The sequence below is a fragment of the Octopus sinensis genome, unplaced genomic scaffold (assembly GCF_006345805.1).
Source record: "Octopus sinensis unplaced genomic scaffold, ASM634580v1 Contig18641_ERROPOS421061, whole genome shotgun sequence".
Classification (NCBI taxonomy): domain Eukaryota; kingdom Metazoa; phylum Mollusca; class Cephalopoda; order Octopoda; family Octopodidae; genus Octopus; species Octopus sinensis.
The window spans coordinates 53,099-80,994 of NW_021835957.1; the positions used below are offsets into that span (position 1 = coordinate 53,099).

Here is a 27,896-nt window from a genome sequence, read left to right on the forward strand (position 1 = left end):
CATTTTTTAGCATCAATCAAACAAGAGATCTAAACAGTTTCTACATGGTTAAATGACTGGAGAGAAACAGCTACCAAATTTTTGTCTTGCAAGGGAGAAAACATTGGGCAATGTAACAAGATAACTAATACCCGCTGGATTTCTATTATCACAGATCTGTCCTAGGGCTAAAATCAACAACAGAAATTATGATCATTGCAATTTTGATTCAACATTAAAAACAAAATGACAAAGAATTATCTATGACAGCAGAAATTTTTAGGATTTGTCATTTTATTCAAATTATGTACACAATAATTTGGTTTTTGTAATACTTGCCAACACCCACATACCAAATTTTCTTAAAGGGGAAAAAAAAACCCATCCCCAGACAAAGACAAAAATTATACCTGTAAGATTACTGTGGTTTGAGGTAACTGTGAGCTGGTTGCCAGCATCTAGATTGATTAGTAATGAAAAACCAGCTAAAGCAAGTCAGATGTGTTAAAAGATAGAAGAGTTGATTTTATTGATGCATAAATATACAGTCACCGCAAGCTTTCTAGCAAGGAAAACGTGAGTGAAATTAATTTGGAGGAAAGAGAAGACGTGAATTTTATATCTATATATATTCATTTATATAAAACTGTAATTGAGTTAGATCTCCTTGCAGTCTAACATCCATTGTTATTAGTTCTGATGGGAAAAATAAGTTAGAAAGAAAGAAAAATTTAGTTTGCTTTATATTGTATGTATTAAGTCATTTGGGTAATGTTTACATTTGATGATGAGGGGGATGGAGGTAGCAATGATGAAAGGGCCAGTGAAAAGAGAGAAAAAGACAAAAAAAAAAAAAACCCCACCCCTTTATCTAAAACAGAAACCAGATGAAGTCAGTCAGTGAAATAAAATTTAAATTAAAAATAAGTTTTCTATTACTTAGGGAGAAATTGTATAAAGTAATGTTGCATATATTCACAGTATGCAGAGTCAAGATTAGGTGACTAACAAACACTATGGAAGGGTTAAGATTTGCTCAGCTCTTGATGGACCCAGCAGTTGTTTTGTACAAACTGTACAGATCACCAATGACTCAGTGATGGTGGATAATAATGCTGATTGTAGCTATTAAAATATGTGTATATCACAGACACACAGCAATGTAATATTCGTCATTTCCATTCTCTGTCTGATTTCTTCATTTTCAATGCTAATAATTGTCTTAAGCATTAAGGAGAGATGCAACAAATATCAAAACAATTTAATACAGTTTATGATTTCAGTCAGAAAACCCAGAGAAACATGAGAAAACAGTCTCCAGAATAATTACTATAGGTATCAGAATGGTATTTGCTTTTCTTTCCACTTCCAAAGTAGTTGTTTGTCCATCTTTTGAAACACTTCCACGTGCAGATTACAAAAAAACCCAGCTGGAATTTCCATAGTAACAGCAGGTTAACTACAAATGGTTGCAGCTAGATGACATTTCAGAACTGATTGCTATATATAAAAAAAAGGGGAGAAAAAAAAAGACAGGAAGAGTTTTTTGTCAGTTACAAAGATTTTCTTTTTTTTTTTTTTTACAGGAACTGACAGCTGGTCTGCTCAGAGTCGGCACTTGTGGTTGACACAGTAGCCTACCTTTTGCTATTACTGTGTCCCATTCCCCTAATGGGCATTTTGAAATTGGCAGCAGCCTGATACTGGAGTTGATATGCTAATGGGTGAATCTTGAAACCATATAATCTGAAAATATATATGAATACGAGATAAGATAATCAGATGAATACAGACTGCTATCAGCAGATTCAACGGTTTAAAAAAACCCCCAAAACGCAAAACATAAATTACTTCAAGAACAGTCTTGTAACATTCTTTAAACTCTCATACAAAGAATTCAAAGTATTTTAAAAAACATATACCATCAGTTACTTCTCAAGAACACCTTCATTCTATTTCCATAGTTGTTTGTTCCTTCTTGAGCCATAACTGGCTCATAAGGGCCGCTTTCCTGGTTTCATTGGTGTATAGGTTCCCCACCTGGACAGGACATTGGACCGTCGCAGGTGAGCAGCTAGAGGCAGGAGGAAAGAGCGAGAAATTCTACCACTTCCTTGAATTTCTAGTGTTAAAGAAGCTGGATAATGTAAGCAAAACTGAAGATTTATTTCTTTTTTCAAGAAACTGAACCAAATCATTGCTGTGATTAAAGTTGAAGTGGTAGAATTTCTAACTTGAATTAACCTGGAGATTTGAAACTTCTAAGGAGATATTGGCCAGAAGAACTGTGCTTTAAAGCTATTTGCACTACTTCCTTGTTTATTTCACTCCAAGTCATATATAACAGCAAGAATGAATTACAAAATGAAGAGAATTAAGAGCATTTTTGCAATAAATAAAGGCATTTAATAACAAAATAATGTAGTCAGAGAAATAATATCATGTCATGATATTTGAAAAAAAAAAAAAAAAAAATTTCAATAACTAATGTTTTACTATTTTCCAGTACTATCTGTAATTAGAGTAGTCTGAGACAAAAATTCCATAATAGATATATGCAAAAACTTAGTTGTGTTCCAAATATCACTTTTATATATTTTGATAAATGAAAAAATTTGTTTTATGAAAGCAGTCCATATTTAATTTAAGCACATAGAAATATAGTAATGAAAAGGTTTAACTCCCTTCCATACCACTTCTGGGTCTTTGATACACAACATCTAAAATGTTTAGATTTCGAAATAAACTTTCCATCTTAATATGCTAGAACCTTTTGTTAAATCATTTTCCTAACACTAGCTTTGCAATGAACCAATTGTTTCAGCAAATCCTAAATTCTCAATTGTTTTTGAAATAAACAAACACACAAGCTGTGTATTCCATTAGAAATATGGCCACAACATGTTGAAGTCCCTGTGAACTAGTAACATGTCTTAAGCTCAAGTAACTGGTTGTTTCTTACACAAAAACTATTCATATACTTCTGATGACAGTAAGGATTGCAATTACATTGAATTTATATTTTTTATGTATGTATAGGCACAGGTGTGGTAAGGAGCTTGCTTCCCAACAACATGGTTCTGGGTCAGTCCCACTGCTTGGCACCATGGACAAGTGTCATTTACTCTAATCTTGGGTTGTTGTTAGATGGAAACTGAAAGAAGCCTGTCGTATATGTGTGTGTGTATATACATATATATACACACACACACACATGCATGTGTTTGTTCTCCACAATAGCTTGACAACCGATGTTGGTGTGTTTACGTGTTTGTAACTTAACAGTTTGACAGAAGGGACCGATAGAATAAGTATTAGGCTCATAAAGAGTATGTCCTACGGTCAATTTATTCAACTAGGAGGCAGTGGCTCCTGCATGGCCGCAGTCAAATAACTGAAACAAATGAAAGAGAGAGAGTGTGTGTGTGTATGTATGTATATATATATATATTATACACACCACACACACAAATTCCTACTCTCAGATTATTGCTGGTGAAAAGCAATCAGCACTCTACCTTGGAATAAATTGGTTTGCAGGACGCTTAGGTCTGTATTCAGGATGGACCATGAACAACATGTGTGGGAAACCAGTGCCGAAATATGCTCCATCCGTGTGGTGATGACGAGAAGACTTAGGTGTGTAAACATCTTGGCATTTTGGACAGTACAGCTTTACCATGGCTTCACCAGGTACATCATGAGACCTGTTAAATATACAAGGGGAATAACTTGAATAGTTGCAGTTATCAGAACAAAACAATAACAACAAAATATATCTGCTTAGAAGGAAAAAATAAAACCCACAAGAATTAGAAAATATTAACCCTTTTTTCTTTTAAGGCTCACTATCAGCATTACAATACTGATATTTTTAAAGACAACTCTGTAAAGTCACACACTGGTTTTCAGCAACATGTTTGACAAAGTAAAATTTAAACTGACAATTTTATGAATAAACCAGTCAAAGACATTCCTACATTTAATACAACCACTAAACCCTTCAAATAAACTCCATGTGCCCTCAGTACAAGGTTTTCACTATGCATACAGGTTAACACATAAAACGATCCAGTTTCACTTAGCTGCTTCATTAAGCAAGTCAGCCTGCCAGTGGCCACTAGACAATGAATTATATCTCTTAGCCAGTCCCTCAGCAACATGACATGACAGCTAAGCAGTAAACACTCAGTTAAAAAATAACTAACATAGTCATAGTTAATCTGACCATCCAAATTCAATGTTAAGAAATTTTTAATAGATTCACTTCCAATTTGTCTGAAACTACCTTCTTTCATTAATACATAAAAGGGACAGCGAATTGTTTGAGCAGTCATTTTTATATAACTATCACCTTCATTTTAACTTGAGTGTGTACACATGAAACAGAGCTCCTGCTGGGCTAAACCTATAATCCATTTGAAAAGTAGCTATTTTATTTACATTACTCATGAGCTGAGGAAAGGCATGAACATTTCAAGTTACCATTTCATGTTTTTGAAAATCGATCAGATTAATTAGAAAATATACTGAATACAAATGTATTAGGATATGCACAATATGAATCCTTGCAAATTAGTTTTTCTAATCAACGGGGGTTTTTTTTTTTTTTTTTTTTCTCAGAAGCTTAGTCAGAGAGGGAAATGTCAATGACCATTTTCGAAGCTCCCACTTCCAAGTGCTAAGTGATGTTGATAAACTGACGATGGACTGGTATTAGCTTCTAGGTAATTTTTTAAAGTTTAATTCTATAGCTGTCTATATTCTTATAAAGATAGAGGTTTATAATTATTCTATACTAGTTTAGATGCTGAATTAGAATTTCAATGCATTTGTTTCTGCAGTAAAGCAAGTTTTCTAAAGCTACATATCATATAATAATTATGTTCCAAACATAAAACAAAGAATATAAATTTTAAAAATTGAGTTTAAGGAATGCATAAATCTATTTGCAAGTGTAGAAACCATTATCCTATATTTAGAATAAATGTTTATATCATTAATTATAGTTGCATAGCTACAAATTGAGGGGAAAGAATAGTCAAATCAACCCCAGTAGTTAACAGGTGCATGTTTAAATCAACAGCAGCAGCAAGATTGTATAAGGATGGGACTAAATTCTGCAAGATTCATTTTGAAGGAATGTTATTGATGATAATAGAAATAAATTGAACTATTGCTTTTGATTCACCCTGGATTAAAATGCACTTCGTTTCATGCTTGAAACCAAATTTTCCAGAGACTTTAGCATGAGAAATTATTAATCATTCTTCACATACCTACACATTTCTATGGGCTGATGCAGCAAGAGTGGCCCAGGATCTTGCTAGCATGTAAAATTAAGAAGAGATTTCCCCAAGGGCTAAATCAACAGTAATAGCAATATGTCTAAAGTACATTTTGGATAATGTTTACCATAAGAAAGTAATATACTTTTACTAGTTTCAGTCATTTGACTACTTCAACTCACTTAAGGTCTAGAGTGACTCACAGCTATGGTAGAAAACAACCTGCCTAGCATGCCTTGTAGAAAATGAATATGGAAGGCGATGTGAACTTTTTATCCAGTTGGTCAGTGTTTTGATTAAGTAGACCTATAGTCAGAGGCATTCAACCATGATCATACCAATGGCTTAAAGATATGTAGGACTTCATTATCCAATGTGTTCTTTTCTTTTCTAAGACAGTAAAGTGTAATTTTAGAGAAATTTGGCTGCTATATGCAGCAAATCAAACAATCATATAGGAGACCTCTCTGTTGAAACTGGTAGTACAAACAGGTCCATTCTATAAATGCATTTTTACAATTCTGTTGTCAATTTTTACTTAAGATATTTCCAACAGCATTTATTAACATTTGATAAAAAAAGTTTTTTTCAAATATTCACAAAAATTGAAGCAGTAAGCAGTAAGAAGTATTTGCTAATTTTTTGCATGCCCTAAATGAACTAAAGATTTAATTAAGATGTAAGAGTGGAGACAGTTAGTACCATAGTTGGGATTTATTGGGTGTAGAAAACAGGAATAAACCACAGAACTTAAAATGATGGTTTAGTAAGCAGAAATAAAATACAGCAATCATGTAGCCAAACCAAGCTAACAAACCCATTACAACTACCTAACCATACTAAAATGGATGCAGCTGTATTCTTAGATATTCACTCCCAAAGCTAGATGAAGTTTTACTAACTGATGAAAAGATAATTAGGTTGATTGAGACAGAATATCTTCAAAATTTAGACCCATAGTTAATTCTGATAAAAATTCATATTCAAACAACAGGAGATGATCATTTTAACCCATTAGCATTCAGATTACTCTGTCAAATGCAACACTTATCCATTGACATGTTTGGAATTAATCATGCATTATCTCATAGCTCAGATTTCGATATGATTATTTAGTTTCAGAACAACATCGAAGGTAGATGTGAGAGGCTGGATCTGTTTGGTTTGAACATAAAACAGGTAGAATATTTAAGCCAGACATAGCTGGTTTAAATGCTAATGAGTTAAAGAAACTGTTAATATTAACATTCCATTCCCAACCCTCTTTAAACGATCTCAAAGGGAATTAAATGTGTGTGAATACGACTACACACTAGTTGGAAGCCTTAAGCTAAATCTGAAAATGTATTTTAAATAGAACAGCAATGAAAATAAAAAAGCTGGTTAACGGCTAAGCTTACCATTTGAGCTATGCCCCTATTTGTCATTATGTAACGTGCATGGATCAAACCATACAGCATCTCAGCAGCTTGCTCAATCAAATCACTTTGGTTTGGATTATCTTCAAGTTCATCATCTGTATAAAGATAAATCATTTACAGCCATCAACTCTCGCCCAACCAATTCCGATCAACAAACCCTGCAGAAACAATTACTGCGCACGGTGTGTGTGTGTGTGTCTGCGTATGTGTAATAAAAAATAAAACAGCAAAAAAAGAAAAAGGAATTTTGGAAACGGATGCAAACTTGCAAAATTCATATTTAAAAATAAATAAAAAAATAAACACCACTACAAAAATTATAACCAGAAATTGCGGAGGAGAGGAAAAACACACAACTCCTTTAATCATATCTAAATTCTCTAGATAAAAAAAGCCATGCCTCTAATGGCAATAAAATATATTGAATTGCAGTATATGACATTCAAGATTCTCAGGACTAAGTAATTGTCATGATTTTTCTAATCAGTTGATTAGTTATTAGTTAGTTCATGTATTATCCATACTTCTTATATCTAGTTACTAAATCTACATCATCATAATCATTTTAACACCCTCCCTCTCTTTTCCATGCGTGCATGGAGTTTGAGGCAGGTGTTCTATAGCAGGACGGTCTGTTTGCCACTAATTCTCACCCATTTCCAAGCAAGACATGTTTTCACAGAATGACACTGCTTACATGATGGTGACATTCATTTACAACCACCACACAATGTCAAGACAAGGACACATGTAATCACATTTCGAATCAATCATTCACTGTGGTCCTGTACTTTTGGTTTTCGTTTGCTTTCTTCCACAGTACGTAAATTTCCTAACTAAAGTTGGTCTGTTATCAAGATTGAAAAAAACCTTCAGTTGTTGCATCTTCAGTGCCTACATACAACAACACATATACATATATATACAATGGGTTTCCTTCAGTTTCCATCAACCAAATCCACTGATAAGGCTTCGGTTGGCTCAGAACACTTGCCTAAAGTGCCATGCAATGGGACTGAATTCATAACCATGTGGTTGGGAAGCAAGTATTTAAAACTCAAATGGCTTTAAGATCTTGCAATTGGTCAGTTAATCAAACATCTTCAATTTTCTCAGACTATTAGAATCCTTTTGCTAAAGAAAATACATGTGTCATAGAAAATGCCACTTCCTTAAAATATGTATTTATCTGCTACATAATTCTGCAATATCCTAACTGCCAACTGTTGAAGCACCTATCACCTGCATCAATTTCATACATCTTGATTAATGGTTCTAACTAATCATAAGCTAGAGGCAAACCCTTCATCTCAGATGCAATGCAATAAATTATATAAATATGAGACACTAAAACATATTCTATTTCAGTCTAAAGACAGCAGTAAAATTTAGCTGTCCTAAATATTATCTTCAGATTTTCCCCCTCTCCTTCCATGAAACAATTATAAAGTCAGACAGAAAAACAAACACACTTGAAGGCAGTTCAAATTGAGAATGTCATATTATGCAAGGTGTGAGACAAGAACAACAAATTTCTTTTGAAAACAAAATGAACATTCCATCAGACAGGGTCATGGCAGGAAGCAGACAAATTCTTACCATAGTACTGAGACCAGCATTTGTTTAGGATATATCTAGCATGAATCAGTCCATAAAGCATGTCAGCAGCCTGCTCCAGCTGGTCTTTATTAACGCAGTCATCCCCATCATCGTCTAACACAAGAAAACAGATCTTCACAGTGAAGAAGCTTGGACAGATACAATGTGATAATAGAGTTTACACAAGCTATTAACAGCCAGCAGTCACACTTAAATTAGAACATATACAATCACAATACAATTTCAGTAAAAATTAGTTCTGAAAACTATCACATTTTCATTTGCTTTGCAATTAAGAACATGACAGTCATAGAAAACTTACCTATTTCTTTTGGTTAGTACATTCGTGTTAGTGAAGGAGTATACACTGCCTAAATTTGTGAAGGTAGCAACTACTCTATTCTCTCTCTTACTTTTTCCTGAATGTCTTTTTTTTTTCTAAACAAGGAAGCTCATGTGCCCTGATTAGAAGCGAGTTCTGATGTTATGAACAGGACTCTTGGTCCTTTTTAACATTAAGATGACTGTATGGAGGTGCAAATAAATTCTAAACTATGGACAAAGCACGTTTGTCCATCCATATATGTATACTGCGACACTAAAACGAAGTTACCTCCCTTCTATACTATAACTTCACAAACACATGGAAATATATTTAAAACATCTCAACTATATTTTCATGTTCTTTCCCGAATGCAAAGCGACATATTTCTCATGAAAATGGACTGCATTTGAAACTAATGTAAAAGCTTTGTGCATTATCACATCCAAGATCTGCTGTGCTGAAGTGAATTAGGAATGCAACAATCTCTGCTAATTTCTTATGCAAGCTCAAAGTGCAAATATTACAACAGTTTATCTGTGAGAGAAATGCTGACTGATGTCACAAGAAAGCCATCACAACAAAGGAATACAATGTGCAAACCACTGTAAACTTATCTCCTAAACATAAAATATTTAATGATTGACATTTACAGAGACATCAAATTTATTAGATTAATACTAGTAAGGAACTGTTTTGATCTCACCAAAAGCTACTGGTTTTACTAATAACCAGTCAACTGTAATGATATATTTTTATACAACAGGAATAAATGCTGGCATGGCTATATGGTTAAGAAGTAAACTACATTTTACTGTTCATTCCCATTGTGTGGGTACTGTCAGTGTTTTCTACAGACATGGGTTGATCAAGCATTGTGAGTGAAGTTGGTAGATGGAAACAGTGAGAAACCCATTCCATATACATGTGTACTTGTGAGTGTGTCTTCCCCTGTCTTAACAGGTATACACTAATTGAAAAAAAAGTCATCATTCATATAGCATCATTTGTTTACAATATATCCAAGTAAACATGCCAAGCCATTGAGTTGTTCAATGTTGAAGTAAGATGGGGAAAATGTTACTTTCCTCAAAAACAGAAGAGTGCTGGTAATAGGAAGAGCATTTGGCCACAGAAAATCTACCTCAAACAAGTTACATCTGCCCCATGCAAGTATAGAAAAGTGGAGGTTAACACGATATTGAAAATTGCATCTCTCCTGCAGCTGATGCTTTTGATATTTTAAATCTAATTAGCAACTAATTTCTCTGATTTAGAGAAACCTCATTATACTTGCTTAAAGTTCAAACTGAATAACCAGATGAATTTTTATCTCCAGTTATAATATTTCTATATTTCTGTTTTTTTTTGCAATGTCTCATGGTCAAAAGTATTCCATGATATTGAATGGTCTTAATGCAATAAGCGCTTGTATATACTAGTCACCACATTCAGAGTCTGCAGTTAAAGAGTTCAGATCAAACTTTGATCAGATTGATCTGATACCTATCCTCAGCTGTAGGCTTAAGCTGTGTCACAACAAAGTAAAAGGGTTTTGATACAAAACACAACAAAAATAAGTAACATTTTAAAAGATTTTGTTAAAGCAGAGCAAGGTAGCACCCATGAAATTTTTGCAGGGTTTCCAAAACTGGCAAAGAAAGCACCCACGTGTTATCTTCAGATTGGAGACCTTAACTGAATGTTTACAACATAGTAGATGAAAAGGTAATAAAGGGGTGAAACGGAGATGAATTAGTTCTATTGAATTTCACTGACAAGGCTTGGAACGACTCAAGGCTATGAAAGAAGCCACTTGTCCAATGTACTGTGCAGGGGGATTGAACTGGGAACTTCTTAACCATAAAGTCATTCATATCCCCAAGTGCACCTAGTTGAATATCTTGATCATTTTGTCATATCATCATCATCATTTAGTGTCTGCTTCCATGCTGGCATGGACTGGACAGTTCGACTTAAACTAGTAAGCCGGAGAGCTGCACTAAGTTCCAGTCTGGTTGGATGCCCTTCTGACACCAACCATTCTAAGAGTATAAAGGATGTGTCTCACAAAAAAAAAAAATTTAAGAATCAAAACAAAAGCCAATAGATTGAGTACCTGGCTCAAGGTCTAATATCATATCCAGAGCCTGCCTATAATGAGGGACTTGTTCATTGAGACCTGTTAAGTTGAATTTGTCTTGAATATAATCTTCATCAACCTGCAATAAATAAATAAAAGATTAATTACACAAATTACATGCTAAGAAAGTAAATAGCAAAGGTATGTATCATAGTAATAGCACTAATTGTAGAAATGTACACTGACTCTTTCAGCGATAACTGAATGTATGCTAGCAAATAGTTATTAATAGAATTAGTAGAACAGAGAACACCAAAGTACTGCTACTACAATAAGATTATTGATATTGGTATTTAACCCCAGGTCAACCCTAAGTAAGAAGGGAAATAAGTGGTCGAATTCATTCAAGCTACAGCCATATTCTTTTCAAGCTGTGTATTTAAAATCACACAAACCAATGTATCCGTTTTTAAGATGGTAGATACAAATTGAAAGAGATTTGACTGCTATTTCTCACAAATATATCAATTACATAAAAAGTCCTAACACCTAACTTCACAGTAAAATATACAGTCTTGTTTCTATATATTAACAATAACCTACACAACATTGGTATCCTATGAATTGTGTCAGTCATGTGTTTGTTTTTTTTAATTATCATTGTTTTAATGTCCACTTTTCCATGCTTGCACTAAATTTGTGAAGGCAGATTTTTCTATGGCCAGATGCCCTTCCTGCCGCCAACACTCACCTGTCTCGAAGATATTATTTCTCCAAGACCAGACATGTTTTCATGAAAAATTGGAAACAAAGGACACTGCATGCATAATAGCAATACTCGTTACAGCTATCATATGAAATCTAGGCAAGAAGACAGTAAACACACTGTGAATGTGTGTGTGTGTATATATATATATATATCATCGTTTAACGTCCGTTTCCAATGCTAGCATAGGTTTGACTGGAGGTCTGGGAAACCCGGAAGCTGCACCAGGCTCCAGTATGATTTGGTAGTGTTTTCTACAGCTGGATAAACTTCCTAACGCCAACCATTAAGAGTGTAGTGGGTGCTTTTTACATGCCACTAGTATCTACCACGTTTGGATGATATAAAATGGGCTTTTCCAGTTCTCATCTACTGACAAGGCTTTGGTTAGCCGGGGTTATAGAAGACACATGTAAAAGGTGCCACACAGAGACTGAATCTGAAACTTCTTACCTCACAGCTATGCTCATGCCTACGTTTTGTTACATTTATTGAAGGAGCCATTAACAGTTTGGGGAGAAAAATGTGAGATGATGATGACTTGTTAACAATGAAACTGGTAGGCTTGATCCTCATTCCAAGCTGCCAAAAGTTCCCTATGGTCCTAATTTTTAAAAATGGAGATTCAATGCAGATTGATCATGGTTAGAATGCCTTTTGATCATAGATCTAATCCATCAGAACAGACCAGGAGCAGAATAACATCACTTAACAGCCAGTTTTCAACGAGTCAGACTGAATTTGTTGAAGCAAATTTTCTATGATCAGATACCCTTCCTGTTGCCAGTTCTCACCTGCTTCCACAGTTTCCATCAACCAAATTCAAGAACAAAGCATTGGTCAGCCCAAGACTTTGTAGAAGCTACTTGCCCAAGGTGTTGAACAGTAGAACTAAACCCAAAACCACATAGCAATATATGCTTTTCATGGAAAAGATTCCCAGATCCTTGAGTAATTGCTTAGTGTTTCCAATTTATATTGGACCTTGGATTGTTATACAGCAAACTATTTACATAACATGGCATCTAACAGAGCAAGATTTGAATTTTCTTTTTAAAGTTTGTCTATAAATCAGCTGTAAATTGCATAATTGTTGTTTTTTTGTTTCTTAACCCTTTAGCATTCAGATTTCTTTCTTCAATTTATAGCTTATTTATTCACATTGTTTTGAATTAATCAGGCAAAATCTTGTAGCTTCAAGATTTCTATATGATTGTATATGCCAAAAATGACCCCGCCTGTGCTGGTGCCATGTAAAAAGCACTCAGTCCACTCTGTGGCGGGCGGGCTGTCTGGTGTTAGGAAGGAAGGAAGGGTATCCAGCCATAAAAACCATGCCAAAACAGACACTGAAGTCTGGTGCAGTCTTCTGCCTGGCAAGCTCTTGTCAAACCACCCAACCTATGCTGTTGAACCATGATGCTTGTAGGGGTGGTGTGAGAGGTTGGTTCTGGTCAGTTTAAACTTATAACAGGTAGAATATTTGGACCAGATATGGCTGATTTAACTGCTAAAGGTATATATTATTGAAAAACCTGTTAGATTTATGCACAATAGTGTTGAGGATTCCACTCTTTCGATCATCATATTTCCAGACTGTGAGTGTCTTTCTCATTTCAGCCACTGGATTGTGTTCATGCTGGAGAGTACTTCTTTGAACAGTTCAATTAAAAAAATCATCCCCAGCACATATTTTTTTAAAGCCTGGTACTTATTCTATCAGTCTACATTGCTGAACTGCTAAGCTATGGGGATATAAACAAATCAACACCAGCTGTTAAGTGCTGTGTATGTGGGAAACAAGCAAACACAGACACACAAAGTTTCTGCCTATCAAATTAATTCACAAGGCTTTGGTTGACTTGGGTTATCGATGAAGATACTCACTCGAGGTACCACGCAGTGGGATTGAACCTAAAACCATGCCTGCTTGCATACTTTCTTTTCACACATTCCCAACGGCATGAAAGGAAAGCAAATATACTCATATTTGAAGACATTTTCACTAAAGGATAGACATATATAAAGAAAAGATTTATAAAGCACTGACATATTGATAATTTTTTTTCTTCTTTTAACTTGAATGCAAACAATGTCAAGAGTAGTGCTGGCTGCAAGTGACGGCGTTTAATAAAGAACAGTGAAGCACAATGAAAATGCTGAACAATGGATTTGCTGGACTATGGATACCAGATTAATGGAACTTTTCTGTATACAGGGCACAAACTTGGACACGTGACCAAGTTTGCTTTGTGACCATGTGGTTTGGGTTTAGTTCCATTGTGTAGCACCTTGGGCAAGTGGCTCCTACAAAGACCAGTGAGTGAGTGAATACGGTAGATGGAAACCATGTTATATATGTGTATGTGTGTGCCTCCCTGCCACTGCTGCTTCACAACCAGTGTTGGTTCATGCCTTCATAAAGTGGCTCGGCCTGAAACACCCCTGTACATAACTCCATGTCCCCCTACACGGTCTTGCTTTTTGCTTTTTTGAGCCAAAAAATTAACTTAACCTAACTAATAAGTACTAGACCAATAAAAAAAAATATACAAAAAGTGGGTTTGATGTGTTCAACTAAAACCTTTTGATGCTGTGCCCCAGCGTGGCCACAGTCCAATGACTGAAATAAGAAAAAGCTATGTACATAAAAGGTGTTGAGTGAAACTGACAGCCAGTTCTTAAATTACACCAAGAGCGACCCAGAGTTCTATTATTAAACAGAGACCTGTACTAACATGACTATTTTAATGACCTCATTAATTGCTGTTGCTATTTACGTATTCATATTTGGAAGCCAATCCCAATCCAGGTTGTTTGTTAATTTGGTATAGATTCTTTTAATTTCTATTGGTTTCAGTACTGCTTTTTCTCACATTGTTATTTATCATTCAGAATTCACAAGAGTTTTAAGTAAACATGTTATTTTTATCTTTTATTTTACTTGTTTCAGTCATTGGACTGCAGCCATGCTGGGGGCACTGCCTCGAAGAATTTTAGTCAAAGGAATCAACCCCAGTACTTATTCTAACTTTTTGCTAAACTGCTAAGTTACAGGGATGTAAACAAACCAACAACAGTTGTCAGGTGATAGTAAATGCATAAAACACAGTTTCCTTCAACCGAGTTCACTCACAAGGCTTTGTACAGTCTGAGACTATAGAAGATGCCCAAATGATATTAAAAAGGCAACATCCTTTTTTGGCGCAGGAGGGCTGTGTGGTAAGTAGCTTGTTTACCAACCACATGGTTCCGGGTTCAGTCCCACTGCATGGCATCTTGGGCAAGTGTCTTCTGCTATAGCCCCGGGCCAACCAATGCCTTGTGAGTGGATTTGGTAGACGGAAACTGAAAGAAGCCCGTCGTATATATGTATGTATATATATATATATATATGTGTGTGTGTGTGTGTACGTACGTGTTTGTCCCCCTAGCATTGCTTGACAACCGATGCTGGCGTGTTTACGTCCCCGTCACTTAGCGGTTCGGCAAAAGAGACCGATAGAATAAGTACTGGGCTTACAAAGAATAAGTCCCGGGGTCGATTTGCTCGTCTAAAGGTGGTGCTCCAGCATGGCCGCAGTCAAATGACAGAAACAAGTATAAGAGTATCTTAATTATTTTTCAGTTAGTTCTATAGCTATTTTTTTTTCTATTGTATTTTATAGAGCAATTATAAATAAATTTGACTAAACTCCCTTTTCCCCACACATCATTTAATATTCTTTTCTACTCTAGCACAAAGCCAGAAATTTTTGGGGAGGGGGCCAGTTGATTAGATTGACCCCAGTACACAACTGGTACTTAATTTATCAACTCCAAAAAGGATGAAAGGCAAAGTTGTTTGCTGTGAAATTTGAACTCAGAATAAAAGAAAGATGAAATACCATTAAGCATTTCACCCAGCGTACTAATGTTTCTGCCAACTCACCATCTTAATATTGATAAGTGAATGTATATTATACATGAAACCAGAGTATAACTCATCATACGTCAGGTAGCTTTGAGAGTGTACTTTCGCCACCAAGAGTAATAACAAGAATTATGTCATACACAATACAATAATTACAAATTAACTTTCATCAAATTTCTTGGTACTTATAATAAAATAAATATTTAGTTTCAAAAGAAAAATATCTTAAATTCCAAATTTCTCGTTTGAATAACTTCTCCAACTACTGCCATTCACTTCCTCTCCTCCAGTCTGATTCAATCTCTCTCACTATTGTGTATATATATATATATATATATATTATATATATATACACACACACACATACATATAGATGACCGTTCTTTTACTCATTGCCTGCCACCAAACCTCTTATGCGCACATATCCTGCACCTTATAACTTACCTCTCTCTATCTTTTTTGCTCTCCTCGCTTTCTCTATGAGGGTGTAAAGCATGACCGGAGAAATCAATCAACTATTATATCTGCTATTATTATATCAAACTCCTTACCACCAAAAGATTTCATTGCTCAAAGTTATGCCTGGGTCATCATCATCATTTAACGTCCGTTTTCCATGCTAGCATGGGTTGGACGGTTTTGACTGAGGGCTGGCAACCAGATGGCTGCACCAGACTCCAGTCTTGATCTGGCAGAGTTTCTAACGCCAACCACTCCGAGAGTGTAGTGGGTGCTTTTCACGTGCCACCTGCACAGGGGCCAGTCAGGCGGTACTGGCAATGACCTCGCTCGAATGGTGCCCTTTTACGTGCCAGTTGGTTGCTCTGGCAACGATCACGCTCGGATGGTGTTCTTGGCACCCTACTAGCACAGGCATAAGTGCCAAAGTACGATACAAATGAAAAACTTCTCTTATTAGAAATTATTTCATCACAGGAATCTCTCGCCTTGCATATGTGTAAAAATGTTTTTTCTACCTTGTTTGGCACCAGGGCCAACCCTGAACAAGCAGACCTATAATCAAAAACATTATCACGAAAATCCTGGGTTTTTTTCTCGTGTTTAAAAAAAAAAATTAACAAGAAATGGCGGTGCCCCAGCATGGCCACAAGCTCATAAGCTGAAAATAGAATCAATCAATCAATCAAAACTACATTATCCAGTAAGTCATGTTTTAAAATGGGTGATTTAAAAGAATTACTAATGAGCACCCACAGAGATGCGCATAATTTTCTAAAATATTATTGTTAAACAAATTAACAAAGAATGACAATAGATCAGCTCTACTTACTTCGCAAAAGAACTCATTTCCTCGCAATCCACAAAACAGGAAATCCAAGAGACTTCTCTGAACTACTCATATCAGATCCTGAAGTGAAAAAAACGAAAAAAAGAGAAAAACTTTAGATAAGCAATTCATGTGAAACTCGTTTAAAATATGTAATTAAATTATTACCGAATATTTGCTTCCACATGAGAGCAATGATGGTTTTCTCAAAATGATCGATATAAGTTTCAACAAATAATCGGTTTGTACATAAAACAGTTTATGTAACAGGAGCAAAATGATACACTCGATTATATGATGGAGGGTAACAAAATCTATTTTTACAAACACTGTCCTAAAAATGTTTTTTGTTAAAGCAATTCAAAGCAAATTTTGTCATCACCATGTGTGCATGATTCGATACTTATGTTTAACAGCAAAAAAAAGATCAACCTAAAACCTCTGCTACACATCGTATTCAATAGCAGGAAGATATTAAACAATACACTTTATACGTCATAATAAAATATCATCAGATTAAAAAAGAATATTTTCACAATACACTGATCAGATCACTTGAAATTAATTACACATGAAGAAAAAAAAAAATTCTGAAATTCAACAGACGTTAATGTTTTACTCCCAGAATTCAGTTAGAATTAAGAGAAATGTTATGAAACACAACGTTACAAGCAACAGACATCAATTCTTCCTACTGGCAATTTAAGATATAAAGTGAAATATTGGACAGAATAGTGATGATTCTATATTCTCTGAAATGTTTGGGTTGTAACGTCATCTTATCACTTCCATCTTATTTTAATCTTAACTAGCAATAGCTCACATTTCAAATAAGATTGGTTAAACGAGATAAGTTCATAAACCCTGATAAAACATAACCTGCATATACAATGAATCCACAAGTAGAGAAGACATTTCAATGCCCAATTCCCTACTCGAGGGTTGTTTATACTGAATTGTTTCAGTAAGCAGAGACGCAATTTTAAATGGATAAATACGCAATAATTATAGCAAGCATTTACAAAGATAAATACTAATTGGTAACACAGAAATATAACAAATTAGTGCGACCGGCACTGCAGTGGCTGAAATAATATTCGTCACGATGGAAATATAATCATAATGTTTCAGTAAGCAGAGACGCAATTTTAAATGGATAATACGCAATAATTATAGCAAAGCATTTACAAAGATAAATACTAATTGGTAACCAGAAATATAACAAATTAGTGCGACCGGCACTGCAGTGGCTGAGAAATAAATCGTCACACGATGGAAATATAATAATAATAATAATGATGATGAATAATAATAATAATGTTTGTTAGATTGACTTAACAGTACATTTAATGATTTTTTGATCGTATCGTAAAGGCAAACCCAGAAAATACAAAGATATTTAACAAAAGTCGAGTTAAAAAACCAAGAACAGGCCCGCCAACAACGAGCAATCCTCGCGAAACAGTGATTTCATCTCTACGAAGAGAAGCCTCAAAAAGGACAATCGTAGACAGAAGTCTGTGAGATATATATGGCACTACAGAAGAAGTCATTTACAAACATTATTATGCGATAAAAAAAAAAATTAAATCTAAAATCACTTGACTTGAAAACAAATCACGTGTAAAGTGCGTAGATAATTTCTGAATGGTAAGAATTCAACAGATTTGGCAAAATTCTCTGAAGAGCATCGGCATCTTAAACGAATGCCTTTGCTGTCCTAGCAGAAAAGGTCTGAATTAGAGACAAATACTACATTCATCATGATTAAAAATTTTAAGATTGGTAAATAGATACATGCTTACCGACCGTTCGTAGGCCGCCCTGCCAAAAATATTGGAGCCGAGCGCCCAGCTTTGAATTTTTCGCTACTCAGGAGACCTGATATTTTAAAAATATTTTATATTTCTAAAAAGATTAGTTTTGAAAAAGAAAAAAAATGCCATATATTTTGGTGGCGAGATTATCATTTTCCCGCCAAACATCACTTCCGTTTGTAAGAAAGAAATCTTCTCGTGTGAACTCTATTGATTTCTCTTTCTATTCAACATCCGGGCTCCTGTGCCCCCCCAACACGGTAAGAAATATATCAAACTTCTTGGTCTAGGTCGATAAATTTGAATTAGAATTATACAAAATATATGAGGTCAAAGGTTACCGAAAACAACGATACAAATAATCATAGGAACGGCGGTTTTTCGGTTTATAAATATTGTGGTAATCTTCTGTAGGCGTTCTTTGTGATGTTTGTTAGAATGGAGATTTCGTTACAAATGATTTCCGCGCACAACACACACACACCAAAGAGAGGCATATATATGTACACATATAATATACACATGTATTGGCACGTGTGTATATGTGTATGTACGTGTTGTGATTATTATTTATGTTTGTAAGAAAAGGGTAGTTATATAACATGTCATAAGCACATGACCAAGTGGGATCATGCTAGTTGCCTTACTAACGATGGGTTTTTTTGTTTTTTTTCACTTCTGTTTACCAATTTTAAAATGCACAAGCCTTAAATCTTCTTTACAGCGTCTGTTGCCTATTGCGAAAACCATCGCCTACCTATCTTTATAGTTAATGACACGGACGTTAAGGTAGTCCGATACCAGAAAATTATCGATATTTCTGATCACCACCAATAATTTCGTTGGAATGGCTGTGCAGTGGATAGAAACTGTCGATAATTGCAATTCGTTATTAGATTAGATAGGAATCGTCTCACAGAAGCAAATACTTCAATACGAAAAAAAAAAATGAAGTAATAAAATAGCAAACGAAATCAGAGATACAATACAAGTATTATTAAGTGTTTAACACATTTAAAAATATTGGTAAAAAAGTGTTGTTAGTATAGAGTGAAAATATATTGCTTGAGTTCTAAGACAGAGATTTGCTGGGCTATCTTTAGCAGGCAAAGATATCCACATCAAACTGCATGTGTCTTAATTTAGTACCAAAGAAGACTCCTTCTTAACTTTTTAAATGGAATGTTCATATGTGCTAGGACATAATTTATTAAAAATTCACTGATTAAACGGATTTAGTCATTGCATTGTATCAGCTCAGAAGATTATAGTAGATTATGGTGCCTCTATTATAAACTAAAGCATGCAAGACGCAGAGTTTATAATCTAACGCTACTCGCTGCTTCGTATGAGTAATATAAGAGTCATAGAATTTTCATTACTTTGTACTGTTAACCGATTCTATGGCGCCCTATTTATTGATAGGCTTGTCTTCAAATGAAATTAGTACCCATTTTGTGTGTTTTATTGTTTTACTAACGATTTGAAATTTATGAAGGCGGAAAAATGATTTGTCACTACTATAACTGTTACACCAGTTAAAAACATTCATTAATACCTTACTTTGGATAGTCTTCGTACACACACAACAAAAAAACAAAACCCCCCGACTTCTACACCTACTTCCAATATTTTCTCTCTCCCTCTTCTTAATGTGTTTTGTGTTCGTGTGACTGTTTCTCAGCGCTGCCTCTCTTTATCCAGCTGCCCCGTTTATTATAATAGAAATATATAATCTATTGCCGTGGTTGATATGACACAACATTTAAAAAGTAAAATGGTTGATATGACACAACATTAAAAAGTAAAAGAATGGGGGTGCAGCTGTTTGGAGGAGAGTGTCTTCGTAAATATTACATTTTACTTACGAAACACTTGGGTATTTTAGTTTGTGCTTAAGTTTATAGTGGTACACGGTGTATTCTGTTATGGTCCTAGCTTTTGATTTCATACATAGCTGGGGCTTTAGAGTAGCTTGAAACAGACCGTGTTATTGTGACTAATTGTACAAGAAGGTTAACATTTTAGAGTTTGTTGGCAAAATGCAGTGAACGTCGTTTACATAAAAATAGTAAGGTAACGATGGATACTATTATGATAATCAGCAGAATATATAAGGTGTAGCTTAGACAATAGAAGAGTGTTATCTAGCTAAAGCTAAGCATGATTTATAAATGTAAAAAATAATGATCATAAGGTAGATGGTGTGTTTAGCCTCTTATTGACAGATGAAATTAACTCCTCTATGAAAAGACACCAATCAGTCCTGGACAGATTTGTTAAAGTTGACCTTTTAAAAGAAAACTTCACAGCTTGTTTAACTGATCCTTAGGGCAAAACGTAGCACTGTCAAAGTTAGCTGATCCACATTTGATATATCTGGAATTAGAATCCAGTAGACTGGATCCAACCAGTTAATGAATTCCTCATGTTTTAAAGGTATGATTTTATCCCTCGTGTTGTGTTTACATGTGTGTATGCCCCTCACAATCTCTCTCTCTTCTCATTCACAGTATTCACCTCTTGGCAAGACACCTATTCCTCTGTCATACTTTAGGGGGTGTATGAGTACTTGGTGATTTCACTATGTCAGCACTGAAAAAAGCCACCATGGGCCCTCTGAAGTGCTTGGCATTCAGCTGTTGAAACCATGCCAAAGCAGATACTGGAGCTTATTGCATCCCTGTAGCATCTTGGTTCTCCCAGACCATCCAATCTATGCCAGCATGGTAAAAAGTATTAAATGATGATAATGATATACATAACATAGATAAGTGGGTTAACAAGTTTAATCTACATTATGAGGTCTTGGTTCAATCCCATTGCATGGCACCTTGAACAAATATCTTTTACTATAGGTTTGGGTCAACCCAATCTTTGAATGACATTGAGAGGGGAAACTGTCTAAGCCCATCAGATAAATAGCATCTGTAACTCAAACGTCCAGCCTTTTCACATAGTTATGCTGATTCTACATGGGAATTATGTTAAGAGCACCTGTCCCCCTGGAATACTCAACCATTTGCATGTTAATTCAATGGGGTAGACTGTCCAGGTAATTAAATGACAAACCAACAAAAGGATCCACTGTCATAATTATGTCTTGTACTATGAGTAAAATGAAAGCTTATTGAATACAGTCTCCTACCAGCTTTGTGTGATTCAAAACTGATGGTAGATTCCTCAACCATCTGTTTAGCTTATGAAGTAGCATGGTAACTTTCAACAATGTCTTCAGTAATATATGATCAGTATCCCAGCATATGAACCTCAAAATCATTATCTCTGTACAGATGTGATGGATTAACTCGGTTTAAACTGGTTTGTCACAACAATAGATGACATCATCCTCATCAATATCATGCTTTAATGTTCACTTTTCTATGCTTTATGGTTTGATGGTGTTGTTGAGACAGACTTCTATGGTTGGGTGCCCTTCCTGTCACCAACCCTCACCTGTTTCCAAGTAAGGTAATATTTCTGTTATCACAGAGTATTGGAAATGAATGACAGCTTGTATAATATCGCTCATTTACAACTATCAATATCAAGACAAAATGTGTGAAACACACACATAATATATACACACACACAAACACAACAGGCACAAGTAATATACACAGCTAGCCTCTTTGTTTCCATCTAAGAAATCCACTTATGAGGTTTTTGGTTGGTCCAGGTCTATAAAAACTTGTCCAAGGCGCCAGGCAGTGGGGACTGAACCCAAGACATGTGGTTGTGAAACATTTTTTTGAACCATGCAGCCACACCTGCACTTTTATATGATAGTTTGTGTGTTATATGCACTAAACAAATATAACTGCTTAAGTTGTACATTATTTGATAATAATCATTCCCTGTTATTTTACACATTGCTGATGTCATCATCCCATATGTGGCATCACTGCAAGCATTCATGTCAACTTTGGCACACTACGTGTGTCTTAAACTGAACAGGTCTCTTGTGTACAAGTTCCTTCACTGTTTACATTCATTACTTAAAACCCTTTTAATACCAACCTGTCAAAGACCACTTCTGGTTCCAGGAAAGAAAACTCTTATTTTTAAAATCTTCTGTTTAAGTAATAGCTCTGTTTTCTTAAAGCAATATTCCAAAATACTAACCTTATAACCAACATGTTTGTCACTTTGTGATATTCCTACTAATAGCTGATTATTTTCAAATTCAATTGTAAAGTGTCATCAGTGATGGTGTTAGAAATAAGGACATGAAAGAATCTAATGTCTACAATTTATTCTACTTGTTCCTGTTGACATCTATGGGCTGTTTCTGTTGACATTCAACTTGTTCCCCATTGACATCTATGGCAATTTGACAAAAGTTTGCTTTGTATCTATGAAGTTCCAGGTTGAAAAATCTTATGCTTGGTCTCTTGACCAAGTAGGTTTTTTTTTTACTGTAGTCTCAGATCATCTGGCATCTTATGTGGAAATTTTGATGTCTAAGAAATTGTGCATATGTCAAATTATATTTGTCTGTATGTATTAGTGTTCAGTGATGCAAACACAATTTGAATAGATATACCTTGTAGTATAAGTATTGCCTCCTTCATCTGGTTGACTCAACTTTGTCCTCTTCAAAAGTTGATAATAAAACATCAACATACTGAAGTTGACATAGTCTTCTAAAAAACCTCAAAGGTGTTACCAGTATGGTTACATTGCATAATTGAAATCTGTAAAGAAAGATTTTTTTAAAACAGGTTAACTATTAAATATTTCCAATTATCCAAAACTAGTCTTCAGCTTTTGTTGATCACAATGTGGTTCAATTGTATGCATTATAGGCACTTACTGTGCACACACGGGTTGTAATACTTGCACATTAAAATTAAGTCCCAACATGTATATTCTTGTGTGTTATACTTTGCCATTTCTCAGTTGTCCCTATTGTCAATTAGTAATCAGTTAATCCCTAGCTTCATTTATTAGGGCTAGTAATATTTATACATAATTTATTTTCCAAAATCCTTCATACACTTATTACTTTCGTCACTGAGGCTATTTCTCTAATTCTCATATATCGTTTCATGCAGGACTGCCAAGTATAGAGTAGATTTGTTATTACTTTTGAAAGTGGTAGATTGGCAAAATCAGAAAGCATCAGGAAAATGCTGTAGGTTATTTGTTCTGGGCTCTTTGCATTCTGTGTTCAGATCTTACAAGGTCAGCTTTGCCTTTAATTCTTTCAGGGTCAGTAAATAAAGTTACAGTTAAGTACTGGGCCAGTCATCATTAATGTCCTTTTCCTTGATGGCATGAGTGGGACAGTCCAACAGGAACCAACCAGCCAGATGACTGTGCTCAGTTTCAATGCCTGCCCTTCCTAATGCTAACCACTTTACAATGTACTGGGCGCTTTTTCCGTAGCACTGGCACTGTCACCAAGTACTCATCTCAACTAATGAAATATAGTTCTGAAGGAGGCAAAAACATGAAAGAAGGCGGGAACATATTTTTACTTTTTTCAATATCATACCCCGATGTTATCAGTAATCTCTTCCCACTAAATTGCGGGTCTTGTATCAAATTAGCAGATGGTTGGGAATATTTAATAATGTAGTCACACAATAGTTCAAATTTTCTAGCCAATGTATTGGTACTCCTCAACAAGGTGCTTATTTCACTCACTATGAACCTCTTTGTGCTTAATAGTACAGCAGTAAAAATATAATATTGTTCCAAAAATAAAAACTATTATTGTCAGCTTTCTTCATTATTCCTATCTAGTAGGAGTATAGTATTAAGTTTTGTTATCTATGCCCTCTACATTATTTAGGTTTTGGTGTACTCGGTCAGTTGGTTTACCGTGACCCTTTATAAATTTCTATTGCATAATGTAATTTTACCTACCTGTAGTAGTATATATAGAGTATATGGTTGGCATATTGTAGACAACTCAGTTGCAATGTATAAATATTAAAAATAGTATCTTTGCAAGATGTACTTTGATCTATGAACCTCTGGGTTATGGGCCCAGCATGCTTTCACTGTGCCACTCTGCTCAGCGGATACTTTAGCAATATACGATGTATTACTTTTATTGTCTGTTCTGAGTTACATTACTTCTATGCATCATTCATCATATGATGTTTTTATTTCTATACTTGGATTCTGTCAAATGTATGAAATATAGTAATACATACTAATACCTGTAGAAGCACTGGATGTTAATGTAATTACAGAAGGTGACATTCATTCTGTTGATATTCCAAGAGTTAGGCATTTCACAAACTACATGCATAGATCTATGCATTGCAAATTTTTCTTGGTGTCCCTTCTTGCCTTCATTGCCATTTTCAGGTCAACCAGAAGTAAACTACCTCCATAAATTCCCCCAGCACTTGCTTAGCAAGTGGGCTGTTCTTTTATTAAACTACTCTATTATATTGTCATTTCAGCTCCTAGGAATCTGTAGCCTTATTTCTCTATCTTGAGTCCTATACAGAATGCTAATATGCAGTTTGTTTGCAGGTAAACATTGATGCCCTAGTGTACAATGGCAGAGCGACCTGAAGATCTAAATTTGCCAAATGCTGTTATTACAAGAATTATCAGGAAGCCGTGAGTTATTCATACTTAACATTTTCATGTGATGCTTATTTCTTTATACAATTATATTTTATGTCCTTCTCCAATCAGCCAGTGTCACAATAATAATATTAAAAAATAGGATTTGAATTTTGAGTCAGGCATTGTGAAGTAATTTTTCATTAATACTTAATGAAATGGATGTGACCCTGGTGGTAAAAAGCTTGCTTCCCAACAACAAGGTTCCGGGTTCAGTCCCGCAGCATGGCAACCTGTGCAAGTGTCTTCTAATGTAGCTTGGGCTGACCAAAGCCTTGTGAGTGGATTTGGTAGATGGAACTGAAGAAGCCTGTGTGTATGTATATATATCATCACGTTTAATGTCCATTTTCCATGTGGCATGTGTTGGATGGTTGACTGATGTCTGGAAGCCAGCGACCCTCACCAGGCTCCAATCTGATCTTGGCAACTGTTTCACCAGATGGAGTGCCCCTTCCTAATGCCAACCACCAAAAAGGGCACTATCTCTTGGTACGCTGGGTGCCATCTAAACATTTCATTTGCCTCTTGACATCAGGCAATAAAATTCACTACATCTGTTGTGTTTGGGTCTCACTCATAGATGTGCGGTCAATGATGGATCTGCTTGCACGTGGTCTGCTCGCTACAACACTCTTAGCTTCTCTGGACACGGACATGTTATAAGCTTAGTATTAAGAATACTTTTTTTTTTTTATTTTTTGTTTCACTCATTCAGACCGTGACCATACTTGGTGGGACACTGCATGAAGTGTTAGTCAAATAAATTGGCCCCAATACTTATTTTATTGGTCTCTTTTTCACAAAACTGCTACGTACAGTATGTAACAAAACACAAACAGCTGTCAAAGCAGTGGTGGCAGAGGACACACACACAAGTGCATATACACTCAGCAGGCTTCCATACATTTCAGTCTACCAAATTTATTCACAAGGCATTTGGTATTGCCTGTGACTATAGTAGACCACTTGCCCTTGGTGCCATGTGTAGGACTGAACCAGGAACTACTTGCTTGCAAAGTGAATTTCTTAACCACCAAACCACAAAATTTTTGAGGAAATCTGTAAAGAACTTAATATTGTCGCCATTTACTGCTGGTGGATCTGGTTTATTTATTGGAGCAATTGATTTTGACAGCATGGTATGTCGTTCCTACTGCTAGCCACTTAGAACTGATGAAGGATCTTCTCTGCAACTTAGTGGTCTTCTAGAAATAGTAACAGATGCTGTCTCTAACATTCACTACTACCTTTAAAAGGAAGGTCATATTGGATAATGTAGTATGAACTATACTATAGCTGGAAGGAACTAAGATGAGATGGTCGTGGTTGGAGTGCTTAGTCAGATCTAATCAATATAGTAATCAAACTTCATGGGAGTGAGTATGGTATTGATGACCGTGGCTGTAGAAGGGAATGCTGCTGTGGACAGATTAGCACAATCAATCGAGAGTTATGTACCCTTCTTCACAATCCTCTGCAGGAGTTCTTTTACTCTATTCAGTCACGTGACTGGGCATGCTGGAGCACTGCCGTTAGCGAGCAAATTGACCCCCAGACAGAACTTATTCTTTTTAAACCTAGTACTTCAATACTTATTTTATTGGTCTCTTTTTCCCAAACTGCTACGTTACAGTAGTGTAAACAAAACAACAACAGCTGTCAAGCAGTGGTGGGCAGAGGACAAACACAAAGTGCATATACACTCAGCAGGCTTCCATACAGTTTCAGTCTACCAAATTATTTCACAAGGCATTTGGTATTGCCTGTGACTATAGTAGACACTTGCCCTTGGTGCCATGTAGTAGGACCTGAACCAGGAACTACTTGCTTGCAAAGTGAATTTCTTAACCACCCAACCACAAAATTTTTGAGGAAATCTGTAAAGAACTTAAATTATTTTCGCCATTACTGCTTGGGTGGATCTGGTTTATTATTGGAGGCAATTGATTTTGACAGCATGGCATGGTCTAGAAATAGTAACCAGAGCTGTCTCTAGACATTCACTACTACCTTTTAAAAGGAAGGTCATATTGGATAATGTAGTATGAACTATACTATATCTGGAAATAAAGATGAGATGGTCGTGGTTGGAGTGCTTTCAGTCAGATCTAATCAATGAGTAATCAACTTCATGGGAGTGAGTAGGTCTTGATGCCCGTGGCTGTAGAAGGGAATGCTGCCTGTGACAGATTAGCACAATCAATCGAGAGTTATGTACCCTTCTTCACAATCACACTTGCAGGAGTTCTTTTACTCTATTCAGTCACGTGACTGTGGCCATGCTGGAGCACTGCCGTTAGTCGAGCAAATTGACCCCCAGAACTTATTCTTTTTAAACCTAGTACTTATTCTATCGGTTTCTTTTGCCGAACCGCCAAGTTATGGGGACGTAAACACCAGCATCAGTTGTCAAGCAATGTTGTGGTGACAAACACACATACATATGTACGACGGGCTTATTTCCGTCTACCAAATCCACTCACAAGGCTTTGGTTGGCCTGAGGCTATAGTAGAAGACAACTTGCCCAAGGTGCCACACAGTGGGACTGAACCCGGAACCATGTGGTTGGTAAGCAAGCTACTTACCACACAGCATCTCCTACGCTGTTAATTTTTTTTCATTCATCATTTAATGTCTGCCTTCCACACTGGCATGGGTTGGACTATATACTCCAAAATCTGATCTTGCGACCATTTGGTCCACAAGTCCAGTTGTTTACTCTCGAAGTTATTGCATTTCGTTGAGACAGCTGTAGCCATGTAGTTAGGAAGTTTACATGATTCAGGTTTCATTTCTATTGCACTCCACATTTTGAGTGAAAACTG

The 27,896-nt window shown here is 35.7% G+C and overlaps 1 protein-coding gene across 1 annotated transcript; it reads right to left on the reverse strand.

Annotated features, from left to right (window-relative positions):
* Nucleotides 1–255: 255 nt before the first annotated feature.
* Nucleotides 256–27,881, reverse strand: LOC115231477 (casein kinase II subunit beta-like). The gene is made up of 7 exons (XM_036500099.1): nucleotides 27,791–27,881; nucleotides 16,663–16,727; nucleotides 10,729–10,831; nucleotides 6,620–6,783; nucleotides 5,044–5,099; nucleotides 3,498–3,686; nucleotides 256–1,725 (listed from the first exon to the last, which is right to left on the reverse strand). Exons 1-7 carry the CDS (start codon nucleotides 27,879–27,881, stop codon nucleotides 1,617–1,619), a joined length of 777 nt encoding a protein of 258 aa, XP_036355992.1. The 3' UTR covers nucleotides 256–1,616.
* Between the last annotated feature and the right edge of the window lie 15 nt (nucleotides 27,882–27,896).

Excerpts from the sequence above, each read along its gene's own strand:
- LOC115231477 (XM_036500099.1), bottom strand. The coding sequence starts at position 27,881 with ATGTGGAGTGCAATAGAAATGAAACCTGAATCATGTAAACTTCCTAAC. Across the intron at positions 5,100-6,619 it reads ATTTTCATTGCTGTTCTATT|AATTTAGTCCCATCCTTATA; the intron begins TAAAATACATTT and ends TGAATCTTGCAG. Across the intron at positions 3,687-5,043 it reads GTTGATTTAAACATGCACCT|GTCTCATGATGTACCTGGTG; the intron begins GTTAACTACTGG and ends TATATTTAACAG.